General features: G+C 38.1%; 1 protein-coding gene across 2 annotated transcripts; it reads left to right on the top strand.

Moving 5' to 3' along the window:
- Positions 1-902: 902 nt before the first annotated feature.
- LOC120491652 (uncharacterized) lies at positions 903-14,062 on the top strand. Of its 2 annotated transcripts, none has more exons than XM_039689618.2 (11): positions 903-1,158; positions 2,837-3,026; positions 3,195-3,286; positions 3,776-4,008; positions 4,097-4,333; positions 4,455-4,526; positions 4,632-4,848; positions 5,388-5,596; positions 6,373-6,445; positions 9,698-9,815; positions 13,619-14,062. In XM_039689618.2, the coding sequence occupies exons 1-11, from the start codon at positions 1,143-1,145 to the stop codon at positions 13,812-13,814; spliced, it is 1,653 nt and encodes a 550-aa protein (XP_039545552.2). In that variant the 5' UTR covers positions 903-1,142; the 3' UTR covers positions 13,815-14,062. The 2 variants fall into 2 exon arrangements, with proteins under 2 accessions (XP_039545552.2, XP_088990489.1); XM_089134363.1 differs by lacking the exon at positions 903-1,158 and adding an exon at positions 2,115-2,416.
- The last annotated feature ends 206 nt before the right edge of the window (positions 14,063-14,268 follow it).

The raw sequence follows: 14,268 nt of genomic DNA on the forward strand, positions 1-14,268 counted from the left end.
AAGGCAATTATGAATTATCTTAAATTAAACTAAAACGAGGAATAACATAAGGAAGATAAGGAAAAGACCATATGAAGTCAAGCAGGTTTAGCAGGTTTGACTCTGTTTGATAAGCAACCACGTGCACACTTAAGTAAAGTTAGTGCAGACCTCATTGCATTCCAAAATCAAGTAGGCTAACCCATCATGCACTTTGGAATAACTGTAGCCAATTTTCGTGTTTGCTCTTGAAGGGGGTAGATAGTGCATATGTTATAGCCTTAACTTTTGTAATGATATTAGCAAATTCCATAAGATCCTCTAGAGTTTTATTTAGACTGTAAAAAAATGATATGATCAACAAGTCATGACAACATTTTTACATGACTTTAACATCATCAAAATAATTTTAACAGTTTTCTACTTTTTGTAAAAGTTAGCCTACGCAACTTAATATAATATAATTTAATATAATTGAAGTTGAAATGACTCACAGTCCAGTTGATTGTACTTAAGGCAGCAACTTCTTTAGAAATTATATATATATATATTGACTTGAACTTTGCTCTACCATGTCAAGTTATCGAACATTTGGAACTTTGGAATTGCTAACTTCATGTGTTTTTTTTAAATGGGGGGGGGGGGGGAACTCGAGAAAAAAAAAACAATACATATAAACACATTAATCACAGTTCTCCCTTTTTGGGGCACATGGGCCCCCTGAACAAAGTACCCCTTCTCAATCTAAATATTTTCAATTAAAAAAACCTGCAAAAGTTTATATTATTCACATGTAAAACTGATATTATTAGGCTATATTTAGCCTAGTTGGCTACATCTTTGCATTTTTAACTAGATATTTCTTGCAAAGTTTTTCTTCACACATGCAGGCTATCATGCGAGAGAGAGAGAGAGAGAGAGAGAGAGAGAGAGAGAGAGAGAGAGAGAGAGAGAGAGAGAGAGAGAGAGAGAGAGAGAGAGAGAGAGTGTGTGAGTGTCACGGACGGAAACTGAGGGAGCCATGCATTGACTGAGTATTCGACGTTAACTTGTGTAAGTTTGTGACGTGATAGTTTGCGTAACGTTAATGCCTGTAAGGTGGGCATGTGCAACGGGGAACTCGGCCAACACAACTCTTCCGATTCAATCTACGAGGATTCGCTATGCAGGCAGCAAAAGGTAGGAATGTTTGCGTGCGTCGGGTTGTTCCCAAACTAATTACAGATTGCTACATGACAAGCCAAACTCCACATTTTCTGAAATAACGTCAGTTTTGTTTGTTTCGAGTGAACTAATGCGCGTTTAATGTAGTCTCACAACTCTTACTGAGAATGTACGTTACACAGCCGAAAATAACTTTCAACCCAGTGGGATTCCAGTTAGGGTTAGTGTGTCACTGAGCTCGGTCAGAGGTGTCGACAGCGTTGCTACTGTCAAGGCTAGGCTATTCTTAAAATAAAGGTTAAAAAGGGCTACACATTTATTTTTTTTTTGTAGCGGTGCAATGAATAGGGCAACCATTTTTGTTTCATAAAGCTTTCAGTGACCAGTTCTTTCTTAGAGGAACATTAAAAAAAAAAAAAAAATCGAAATAACCTTTTCCCTCTACTTTTGCAATGTTCCAGGATGTTAAGTTTCTTCATGGAACCACCAATGCCAGTAATTTTTTTTAAGTAGACTAGTAAACGTGCAGCAAAACAGACAGTCAACAATACACACGCGCTTCTCCAGCAAGACGCACCAATCGCAGACCTTCGATTTAAAGGGATAGTTCACTCAAATGAAAATTCTGTTATTAATCAACTTAATCACCATCGTGTCGTTCCAAACTCGTAAGACTTTAGTTCATCTTCATCTTTTTGCTTTCTGTCCCTCCATTGACAGCTATGCAACTAAATCTTCGACGCTTCAAAAAGTTCATAAAAGCGATCGTAAAACTAATCCATATGAATCAAAAGGTTTTGTCCGAATTTTCCAAAGAGACACGATTGCTTTATATGATGAGCAGATTGAATTTAGGCTTTTATTCTCGTATAAACATTCATCAACTCGCACATCAAACGGTAAACGGAAGCTCAATATGTTTGCAGCACGTTTGAGCTTCTGCGAGGACCAATGAGGTTCATTCTCATGTGTTACATAGCACATTTGAGCTTTGAGCTTCTGTTTTTGTGCTCTAAACAACGTTTAAATGTGAATAAAAGCCTAAATTCAATCGTTTTATCTAAAGCGATCTTCAGAAATCGCTTCAGAAAATTTGAATTAAACTAAAAGTCTTTATATGCACTTTTTGAAGCATCAAAAGTGTCAGTTGCGTATCTGTCAGTGGAGGTAGGCTACAAAAAGCTCTCAGATTTCATCCAAAAGATCTGTGTTCCGAAGAAGATTTGTGTTCCGAAGATGAACGAAAGTCTTACGGGTTTGGAACGACACGAGGGTGAGTAATTAATGACAGAATTTTAATTTTTGTGTGAATTAACCTTTTGTGAAATGTGTGTCGAGTTTCTAAGAGGTTCTATATTGTCTTTTGTCAGTGTAGACAGTGTTAGCAACAAATTGCACTCAGAATTTTTGGTAACTTTGAATGATTGCAAGTAGGATAAGTAACATGGCTTGCGTGTTCAATACATTTATGTGATGTGTGACACAGTATTGGTGTGCTATGTAACCAGTTCTCGCTTCCAAATCTTAGTTTAGGCCAACTGCCAGTAGTAGGCATCAGTAATTAAGTGTTGTAGCTGGATCACATACCAATGTGAAAACTCAAATGTAACATTTCCATGATTATACACATCATAACACATGTATCTACAAAATCTCATATTACTTATTCACTAATCCATCTTTTGAAAATTAGTTTCAGACACTCCTGTGGAGTTTGTCGTTGAGTACCTGCTGAAGGCTAAAGAGATTGTGGAGAAAAATGCAAATATTCCAGCTGGGCTGCGTGATAATATTCAGAAGGCCCTGGACGTCGCTAGCGGATTGGATGGTTACCTAGAACAAATGAGCAGCCAGGAGAGTGAACCGTTGGCTGAGTTGTATTGGTAACCAAAACTCTGTAGATTACCAGTTCTGTGAATAATGTGTCTTAATTTAGGGTGTGTTTCTGTGTTTGCTGGTTGTGGAGTGCAAGCTTATTTGGCTATTTTTTTTTTTATGAACTATATGTTTATGCAATAAACACATAGTTTCACATTATTTATTTTCTTTAGGAAATCAGTTTCTCATGACTGGAACAAGGTGCATGAGGATGGAAAAACCTTATTCAAGCTTCCGATTACATGCATAACTGGACAGGTAGAAGGTATAAATCTTAAAAATAAAAATCTTTCAATATTTTAATCTCAGTTCATACAACCAATCAAAAAATTTGGGTCTGTAAGTTTTTTTTTTTTTTGTGAAAGAAATGTATACTTTTATTCAGCAAGGATGCATTAAATTGGTCGTGACAGTATGTGACAGTAAAGAAAGACATTTATAATGTTACAAAAAGTGATATTTCGAATAAATGCTGTTCTTTTAACCTTTCTATTAAAGAATCCTGAAAAATTCATCACTGTATCCACAAAAATATCAAGTAGCAAAACCATTTTCAACTGTGATAATAATAAGAATTATTTTACTTGAGCATCAAGTCAGCATTTTAGAGGATAGCGTGGCACTGAAGAATGGAAATTCAGCTTTGCCATCACAGGGATGAATTGTGCTTTAAAATGTAATACTATAGTAGAAAACAGTTATTTTATATTGTTATTGTCATTAACAACTTATTCTGTTTATTGTCATTCTATAGGTCAGGTATTGAAGATGCTGGTCCACATGACCAAAGCAAAGAGGGTCTTAGAGATAGGAATGTTCACAGGATATGGGGCTTTGTCAATGGCAGAAGCCTTACCAGAAAATGGCCATCTTATTGCCTGTGAGCTCGAGCCTTACCTGAAAGACTTCGCACAACCCATATTTGACAAGTCTCCCCATGGTAAAAAGATAACTGTAAAGACTGGGCCTGCTATGGACACCCTAAAGGTTGGACACCCCAGCGCTTTCAAACATGTCCTGCCCTGTCAGGAATTAGTATTATTTTGTTTTTAAAAAATGCTCCACTGTTTTGCAGGAATTAGCTGCCACAGGAGAGCAGTTTGACATGGTTTTCATCGATGCAGACAAACAGAACTACATAAACTATTACAAGTTCCTCCTGGACCATAACCTTCTCCGGATAGATGGTGTTATATGTGTAGACAACACACTGTTTAAAGGAAGAGTTTACCTCAAGGATTCAGCAGATGAAAATGGAAAAGCCTTGAAAGAGTTTAATCAGTTTGTCACAAATGATCCTCGAGTAGAGCAGGTATGCATGTTCTTCTCACTAATGTTAACTTTTATTCCTGATATTTTACAATAAACATTATATGATGTATTATAATATTTTTGTTATGTGTCTGAATTTGTCAGTTAACCTGTGTTTATAGGTTATTATTCCTCTGAGAGATGGCCTGACTATAACACGAAGAGTACCCTACACACCAAACAAACATGAGGAGGTATTTTTATGCCTTAATTGTTTTTAAACTCAAATACTTGCTTTTTTATGCAAATTGACAGTACATTTGTTGATCAAAGCAATGATGATGATCTATGCTTCATAGAGCACTGTAACCTATGACGAGGTGTTTCGAGGAGTTCAAGGCAAGCAAGTGCTGGACAGGTTGCGTTTGGATGGGAAAGTGGCTTATGTGACCGGGGCCGGCCAGGGCATCGGCAGGGCCTTCGCACATGCTCTCGGAGAGGCTGGAGCCAAAGTCGCCATTATAGACATGGACAAGGGAAAAGCTGAAAATGTGGCCCATGAACTGACTTTGAAAGGTAAGTGTTTTTCGGTAATTGAAACAAATTAAAATATAAATATTTAACAAACTTAAAGAATGTAAAAATGTGACATGTTGCCTCTGCAACTAACTGAAATAAGTTGTTTAGGTTAAAGGATTAAATTAGGAAAATGACAAACATGTAACAAAATTGCTCAAACTTAAACTAAAATGAATATATAAAATACACAAAATTTTATTTGCATGGAAAAAAAATATGTATATAATTAAATAGAAAACAATACTGCTTACTTACTATTGTATTTATAATGTTTACATTATTTGAATTGATCAGCAGATGGCGCCAATGTATCATAGTTCCAAACTTTCCCTGCTGTTCAGACGGATTTTGACATCTTTTGTCTATTTTTTTCAGGGACAAACACATTTATTTCATAGGAAAAGGGAAAAAAATGTCCAGTAGTAGAAGGAAGTCCAAGGCACTCCAAAAGCCTTTATTTGACTGGCTATTTCATAATATACTAAAGTTTTGTTTGTGTCTTATCATTTGCTTCTTGTGTATGTATGCCGCTCCAGGCATTGTGAGCATGGCTGTGGCTGCAGACATTAGCAAACCAGAGGACGTCGAGCAGATGATTGACAACATTGTTTCAAAATGGGGCACAATTCACATCGCTTGCAACAACGCTGGCATCAACAAAAACTCTGCTAGTGAGGACACTAGTCTAGAGGAATGGGACCAAACCTTTAATGTTAACCTCAGAGGGACTTTCATGTGTTGTCAGGTACCACATCATCTATGCATTTTATTTGTCATTAATTGCAGCTGAGCTAAACCATTTAGTTTTGCTGAAAAAGAAAATCATGGTAATAATGCGGCATGCAATAGCTAAAGATTTCATCGACCCACAGTCAGCATCATGCTTTCACCAGAAGGGGCCTAGATAAGATTAGACCTGACCAAAGTTTAAACTTAGATTATTTGTGCGGTTTTGTTTAGCCTGAAAAGATTTGAACCCAGGTTCACCTTACATATAGTTTTTTTTTTGTCACATTAAACCAAGCAAAATTGCCACTGAAGCTAACAGCCACTGGTCTCCATGGATTGTTTTGTATGTTTAAGAGCAGTTTTGTCACATGGGTTGCTACTACTTGCATTTTCCCGAACTTTTGCAGATTCGAATTGCTTTTGTATATTAGCAACAACTTTTCCATGAGTTTCTGACATTTCCCGGGAGACGGAATAAAAGCTTTGATAGGTGAACAGGGAAGTGTGAAGGAAAGTGATTTCATACCTACAGCATTAGAAGACATTAAATCCTGCCAGGCACCAGATAAATCAGAGTAAGCTGTTTTACACAAAACCGAGAGGTGATGGAGATGCCTTGCGTGCATTAAAATGAACGCCCAGAGTTTTTGACACTTTTTGTCTCTCTCCTCATGCGGGGATTGTTATTCCTCTCCCTGTAGACTGTAGACGTTGAAGTCTGATTAGTGAAGGTGTCAATACTTTTCTCTGAAAGCACATTTGTCTCTTCTCTCCCTCAAATTACCGCCTCAGGCGGCCGGTCGTGTCATGCTGAAGCAAGGATACGGCAAGATAATCAACACAGCTTCCATGGCCAGTTTAATAGGTGAGTGATGATTTTTATGCCGCCATAAGCTGAGATATTACACTGTCTCTTCCCTGAATTTAATACTCTCATCAAATGTAGGGGTGGGGTTTTGGAAAGAGATGTTTTTGTAATACCGTATAGGTACACTTGTCCATGATTTAAGACGAGGAAAAATGGTTTAGAAATCTATTCTAAAACACGTACCAAGCTATTAGAAATGTACTCTTTATATTCATGTCAGTTTCACAAGTTTTTGAAAAACAAAGAAAAGTTTGTTTAAAAATGTCATGTGGTATAAAGTAGGTAACCATCAAGTAAATTGTGTCTATATATTGTGTCTATATATAGGCCTTTTCTTCATTATGTTTTCACTTTTGTATCACCCTGGCATTTTTTTTATTTATTCTACTATACATCAAAGTGAATTTTAATACAGAAATTAGATGCATGCTATTACAGACCTAAATTGTGATACACCTTTACAGATTTGATATAGCATGTGTGCTCAAACTGTGTGTGTTCAGCCATCACTGGCCCTTTTATTGTTTGTTCAACCATATTGCCCTTCACAAGGCTGTTTTTGCATCATTATAAACATGACAACTGTGTAACGCTGTTGAAAAGCTGTAAATTGCAACTTGTTCAGCCTCGCGTAAAGGGACTTCCTGGTATGCCTCCGGAACTGGGTGCTCCGTTTAGAGCTGCGGAATAAAAACAGTGTTGGGTTTTTATGCCGCATGCTGTAAACGAACTTTATTTGCGGCACAGCGTAACACAATTTCTCCCAACAGGTCCCTCGCTGTGCAACAGCAGCACTCCATCAACAGTGTAGTCAAGTAGCCAAAAAACTTGTGTACCATATGGACGCTAGTCCCAACTGTGGGTGCAATCTGTAACAAAGGAGCATGCTGCTAAAGGAAGTACAGAGAGAGAGAGAGAGAGAGAGAGAGAGAGAGAGAGAGAGAAGGAAGGGGGAGTAGAGGGCAAGGGGAAAAAAGTGATCAATTACTCACATTACATACAGTCCTTCAGGAATTTTCTTTATTGGCCTGGACATCTGTTATAATATTGTCATAATGTGTAATCAGATGGGGGCTGTTGTAGCCAAGTTGGGGAATACATCTTGAAAGTCCCATTAAAATGCACAATGACACTACCTCTGTCCATCTGGTGAATAGCACAGTGGCATTCCCTTCAACCAGTTTAAGTACAAATTGGAATATTTCAAATGATCTTTTTTGGATTTGTATTTTTCTACTGTTCGGCCCATTGATGAAAGAGGTATTTGACCTAACATGGAAGATAGGTGGCGTCATGCATTTACACATGAAGTGAGACCTGAACAAGACTGGCTGTTAAAGGGTTAGTTGACCCAAAAATTCTACACCATTTTCATTTCAAACCTATACGATTTTTTCCTTTGTAGAAATGCTGAGAAGAATGTTCATGCAGATTTATTCCATACAGCAAAAACATATAGTGAGCAGGAGCTGTCCAGCTCTAAAAAGGATTAAAGAGTACCATAAAAGTAGTTCACATGTCAAAGCCATACGATATTTTAGTGTGGGAAACGGATTTGATTGACTGAAAATCTCAAAAAAATCCGCTGACAGCATTCCATGAAACTTCTTTTTTGTGTTCCACTGTATAAAGAAATCCCATAGGTTAGGACCCACATGATGGTGACACATTGATGACCAAATTGCCTTTTTTGGTGAGCGAGATATCCATTTAATACTCTAGTTTTGGATGACAAATCAGGCTCTGATGACATCACAATGACCTGCAACATCTCTGAAATTTACAGATCAGAGAGGAGGCTTGTTTCTTTGCTCTTAAAATGTGAAATGTATGAATGTTGAATGTGATTGAAGATATGTTTCAATTTCCTCTTTATCCTCTCAAGCTGACTGCTCGCAATGTTCTTTGAAACATCAATGCCGCGCAGAAGGCCTGTTCTTTCAACGCATTTTCAGCTAGGATTAATACGTGTTGGCCTTTTTGTGTGCCGATAAGACAGACCTAGAATCCTGAAGCTTATTTTTAGGCAAAGAACAGCCTCTTTTTTTGATACAATGGTATCCCTCGAAAACCAGGCCCAGTCAGTGCAACCTGACAATTGTCCGGTTAGCATTTCTCCTTTAAAACAAACGAGGGGCCAGAGAGCGCAAACCCATCTCCACAGGACTGGCCGCTGCCTTCGCACAGCTGTGCCGTATTTATCATCCCACTCCCAACCACGGCAATTTGGCAGTGAGATCACCGGGTGACGAGGTTAACTACTAAAGTTGCATGTAACTTGGAGCCTCCCTCGTGATGATTAATCAAGCGAGCCCCTTTTTCCCTGCATCGCATGCAGCGTCGAGCATCTGCGATGGTCAAGGCAAACAAATGGCGTTTTGCCTTTGTTTCTGAAGATGATGCACACCGAACATCCCCAGTAATTAATTTTACATCGCTTCATCTGCGGGGTCCCAAAAGCTAATGAAAGTGTTTTCACGTCACATTGGAGTTCATGACCCTCTCGCTGAGTTATGAGGGGAATGAAGTAATCGGGCCTTGTATTAATCACATGTTTAGGTCATTACAGAGTATGATATGGATTTTAATGTGTGTTTAAAAGTTGGTTTATTTAATTAATTTTAGTTTATTGATGTAGCACTTTTCGCAATTGCTTCAATGCTGGTCCATTTTTATTTTTATTTTTCCCAGAAGAAAAAGTCCTTCAAATGAGTGCATCTGCTAACTTAATGGAACCAGCATTGAAGCAATTGCGAAAAGTGTTACATCAAGTTAGCAGATGCACTCATTTGAAGGATTTTCTTCTGGGAAAATGGACCAAAACTATTGATGGATCATCTTGAGGGTTGCACATGTTTTGTCAATAAAATGCTACCAGCAAAATAGGGTTTTCTCATGACACAAACTGAAGACAGTCCCTTTGAATATATGTCCCATCTCATGCTTCTGTGTAAGTTTTTTTTATATATATAAAATTATATTAATTTTCTCCACAGACAAATAGATTTTTAATGATATCATAAAACCAGAACTCTTTATTAAAGAGGCTTTTAAAATCCCTATGGAGAAAATCAATGGGAAAAATCTGGACCCAAGGCCACTGAACAAGGGCAGTCACTATTATCCAGTATAGGAAATGCACTCACTTTAATGTCATGATTTCATCAAATCACTTAATAGAATTTCAATATTAGAAACGGATAAAAATGTTCTTAATAATATTTAAATGTGCTGTGTCCTTCTCTACAGTGCCGCACCCACAGAAGCAACTGTCCTATAACACATCCAAAGCTGGGGTGGTAAAGCTCACTCAAACCCTGGGCACAGAGTGGATCGACCGAGGCGTTCGAGTCAATTGTATCTCCCCGTAAGTGAACATAGACTGTGCTTTCTGGGTTAAAGAGGTTGATTCAGACAGAAATTTAAAGGGGTCATGAACTGGCTTTTTAAATTTTATGATGATATTATTGTCTTAGGTCAACTTATGACGTTCGCTTTGTTTTTGCTTTCAAAAACATCAAAATGAATAAGTAACAGGCTATTTTAAACCCTAGTTTTGAGCCTAGCTGAAAAACGCTCGGTTTTTATGGGCGTCTCGCACTGAGGACTTGGAAGTAAACGCCCACTGCTGTGAGTGGATAACAGTTTTGCATATTATAATGAGTTTCAACTCACCTGTCGATGCACTTGGGGGAAATTGTTTTGAAAACGTCCAATGTTGTAAAATGGCAACCGGAATTCTCCCATACATGTTCGACCCAGAGTCCGTGTGTTGCACCAATCCTGTCAGATCCAATATAGACGGCACACCACCGTTCTTTACTCTTAATCGGTCCGCAAATCCAGTGACGGACAATGTTTTGCTGGAACGTCATTAAAAGTAAAGTTTATCCATGCAGTCCTATTGGAATTTAGAGGAAGCTTATGCAGCGACTGTCTTCTTCCACAACCAGGCACTGCACAATATTTTGTCTTGCTTGGTAGCTCGATCCGGTTTGTCATCACAAGGTAGGCCTATGTTATTTAGCTATTCGTGAATTCGGTGAGCGGGGCTAAACCGGCCGTGTTGAAGTAGGCGTTGATCTTCTTCTGCGGGGGTGGTGTTTTATCCTCTTTGACGTCATAGTTCCCCACTTTGACAAATGAGTCGTTTGCTGAGCCTGGTGTTAATAAAAGCTTTTATTGGACTAACAAGGACGTTTTCAGTTCTGAAACTTACAGGATATTCTTATAATATGATGACTTCTTAGATAACAAAAGCTCAAGGCAAATTTGATTTCTCAGTTCATCACCCCTTTAAATTCTGTCATTACTTACTCACCCTTAAGTGGTTTAAAACCTGTATGAGTTTCTTTGTTCTGTTGAATGCAAAAGAAGATTTTTTAAGGAATGTTGGTAACCAGAGAGTTGACAGTAGCCACTGACTTCCATAGTATATATATTTTTTCCTACTATGGAAGTCAATGGCTACCATACACTCATTGAATACCATACTTTAACATAACATACTTTAAAATATCTTGTATTGTGTACAACATAACAAAGAAACTCATACAAGTTTGGCATAACATAAGGGTGGGTAAGTGATGACAGAATTTTCATTTTTAGGTGAACTAACCCTCTAAGTCATAGTTTCACTTGAATACATTTTTATTGCTGCTAACTTGATTATTTCCCTCTACATGAAATCTTAAGCATGCTCCGGTTCTTCCCTGTATTATGTTTTCGAATGTAACACATGAATCAATGCCAACTTTTTGTGCAAACAAAAAAGGCCTTTATGAACATTGCACCAATTAAACAGAGAGAGCAGTTTTTTGATATTTAAGTGGAAACTTAATTTGTTTTGACAGGGTCAAAAGCATTATTTTCCACAATGGGCCACACAATTGAGACTCAGTTACTAAATTACAGTGTAAAACAATGCACCCGACTTAATTGGATGACGTCTAGAGGGATGAGTAGAGCAAACAGTTTCTTTAATTGTTATATTCAATTAGGGATTCAAATTAGCCTCTTCAGCTGAAGTGTCAGCAAAACAATGGCAGCCTTGTTTGTATCTATTTGTCAGCGCAGTTCTTCTGAGGAAAGGAAGAAAAGAGCAAGAGGAAGCGTGAGCGTGTCGCTTGAAGCCGAGCATCCCCAAGCCCCCGTGGTTCCCACAGCAAATCCGCAACACGCATGCATGTGCTCTTTATTCATTTCTGTAAAGCACCAGCTTGTTTTCTAATTTTAATTTGCGAGGAAGCAATTCCTTTCTCTCTGCCGAACTCCCACTCCTCCCTCAAATACGAGGTCTCTCAATGGGCCCCTGATTTCTGTGAAGTGACGGTTGGTAAATATGCATAAAGGCGGCAGGACCACAATTAGCGCGTGTGAGGTTGACTGCCACCTGATTTCATTGGCAACTTTAGCCGCGACAGTGATAAGCTGCATTATCTACAAAATTGGCTGAGGGAAAACAGTAAGCCTTTGATTGCCAGGACGGGTTCCCAGATAAAGCTGTGCTGATGAGAAATATAATTGAGATTTAAATATGCTTACCAAAGGTGTCACATGCTATTTCAGCGCCCCTGATTTAGCCGCGGTGTCGGAATTCAAGTTGAATTGAATATAAGCTATTCGGCCAGGCTTAAATGGTGTGGAAGGCTATTGAGGATTGGGTCTGTCATTGAGTGTGTGACCAGACAGGCTCCGTTTCCCATGCAGCTGTCTCTCTGTGAAGTACATTTGTTCCAAATTGGTGTGCATTTCACTTAGTTAGGGACAAAAGCGCCACTGAAGTTCAAACATAATTTCCAATTGACGTGGACAGTCGTTGATCCAGCACCCCTTTAGTTTAACTTTTAGTGCTGACTATTTCATAGGGAATGAGGAATTATTCTCAAATAAATAAGAATAAAGGGCAATAATTAACTTTATCCTTTCAAAATTGTTTGGAATGTGTGCATTCTTTACCAAATGGATTAATTTATTAAAGGAGTAGTTCACTTTTTAAAAAAAACTTTTGCTGATAATTTACTCACCCCCACGTCATCCAAGATGTCCATGTCATTCTTTCTTCAGTCGAAAAGAAATTAAGGTTTTTGATGAAAACATTCCAGGATTTTTTTTCAATATAATGGACTTCAATGGGAACCAAACGGTTCAAGGTCCAAAAGACAGTTTCAGTGCAAACTGTTCAAAAGGCTTTAAACGATTACAGACAATAATAAGTGTCTAATCTCTTATCTTTTCCCGAATCAACTTGTTCATTTCGTTCGTTGAATGAACCAAATGACACAAAAAAAGATTTGTTCATTTTGATAAACGAATTCGAACAGGAGAGTCACAAACGTGCGTGTCAGAACAGAGCAAGGCGACCATTTGAGCTTATACAACTTAAACTTTGTTATTTATTTTTGAAATGAGCGATCGTTTCACTTGATAAGACACTTATTCATCGTCTGGAATCGTTTAAAGCCCTTTGAACAGTTTGCAGTTTGCACTGAAACTGTCTTTTGGACCTTGAACCTTTTGGCTCCCATTGAAGTCCATTATATGGAGAAAAATGCTGGAATGTTTTCATCAAAAACCTTAATTTCTTTTCGACTGAAGAAAGAATGACATGGATATCTTGGATGACTAAGTTGGGGGTGAGTAAATTATCAGCAAATGATAAAAATTTTAGGATCGATAACTGTTTTTCATTTTATAATATTTGAATGTGTATAATAATAATACTATTTGATGTAATTTAGTCCTGAATTTTTAAGCAGTTTTCTGTGTCACCTGATCCTTCTGAAACCATTTTAGTATGCGAATTTGGTGCTCAATAACTTTTTTTATTATTATCACAGTTAAAAAAAAAAGGTTGTGCTTATTTTGTGGAAACAGATTAATAGAAAGTTATAATAATACACCACTTACTAGGGTCAGTTTTAATTTCATGTCAGCTTAAAGACTTGTGAAGGTCAGTTAGGAGTGTGTCAATCTCACTATCATCCATCAAAGCAAAATGAACCAGTGTAAACACCATCAGAGCTGTTCTGCTCACTACTGAGCTTCTTGAAGGATAGCCAACTTCATTTTATCTCACTGTGACTGCTATAACTGAAGCAAGTGGCCCTGAAACAACACTGTCTCCCTGCCTCTCATGTCTGATCTCTCTCTTTTTTTTTTTCTCGACAGTGGTATTGTTGACACCCCTCTCATCCATTCAGAGAGTCTGGAGCCTCTAGTTCAGCGCTGGCTGTCAGATATCCCAGCCGGACGACTGGCTCAAGTGACAGACCTCCAAGCTGCAGTGGTATACTTGGCATCTGACGCCTCTGACTACATGACAGGGCATAACTTAGTCATAGAGGGTGGTCAGAGTCTGTGGTAGAGAAAGTTTGCCTCTCAGATTTGGTAATACCCTCTCACCCACTGTTCCTAAAGGAGACTGAGTGATTAACTTGATTTTAATGATGCAGTACATTAGTGAAGGGATGTACTGTACATTTTAAGTACAGTAATCAAAGGGTCCAGCGCAAGAACTTTTATAGTGTCTCAATCGTGCATTTTTAACCAGTAGGTTTTGGACAAGGTTTTTATATTTGAACACTTTTACAATAAACACTGCTTTCCACAACATGGTTTTGTTTTTCAAATTTTTCAGTTTAATAGGCAACACAAATTTTATTTAGTGGTATTTGCTCTTACTTGCGGTGCAGGTCACATTTATCATTGCTTGACAACATTTTGCGAGCAAAGTCCAGTCTTTCCAATAGAAATCGGGAGTTTCGCGTCTGCGTGAAAGATTCTGCAACACAGATTTTACCCATGTTGAAGTTGCTGAC

The sequence above is a fragment of the Pimephales promelas genome, chromosome 8 (assembly GCF_988280905.1).
Source record: "Pimephales promelas chromosome 8, fPimPro1.hap1.1, whole genome shotgun sequence".
NCBI classification, from domain to species: domain Eukaryota; kingdom Metazoa; phylum Chordata; class Actinopteri; order Cypriniformes; family Leuciscidae; genus Pimephales; species Pimephales promelas.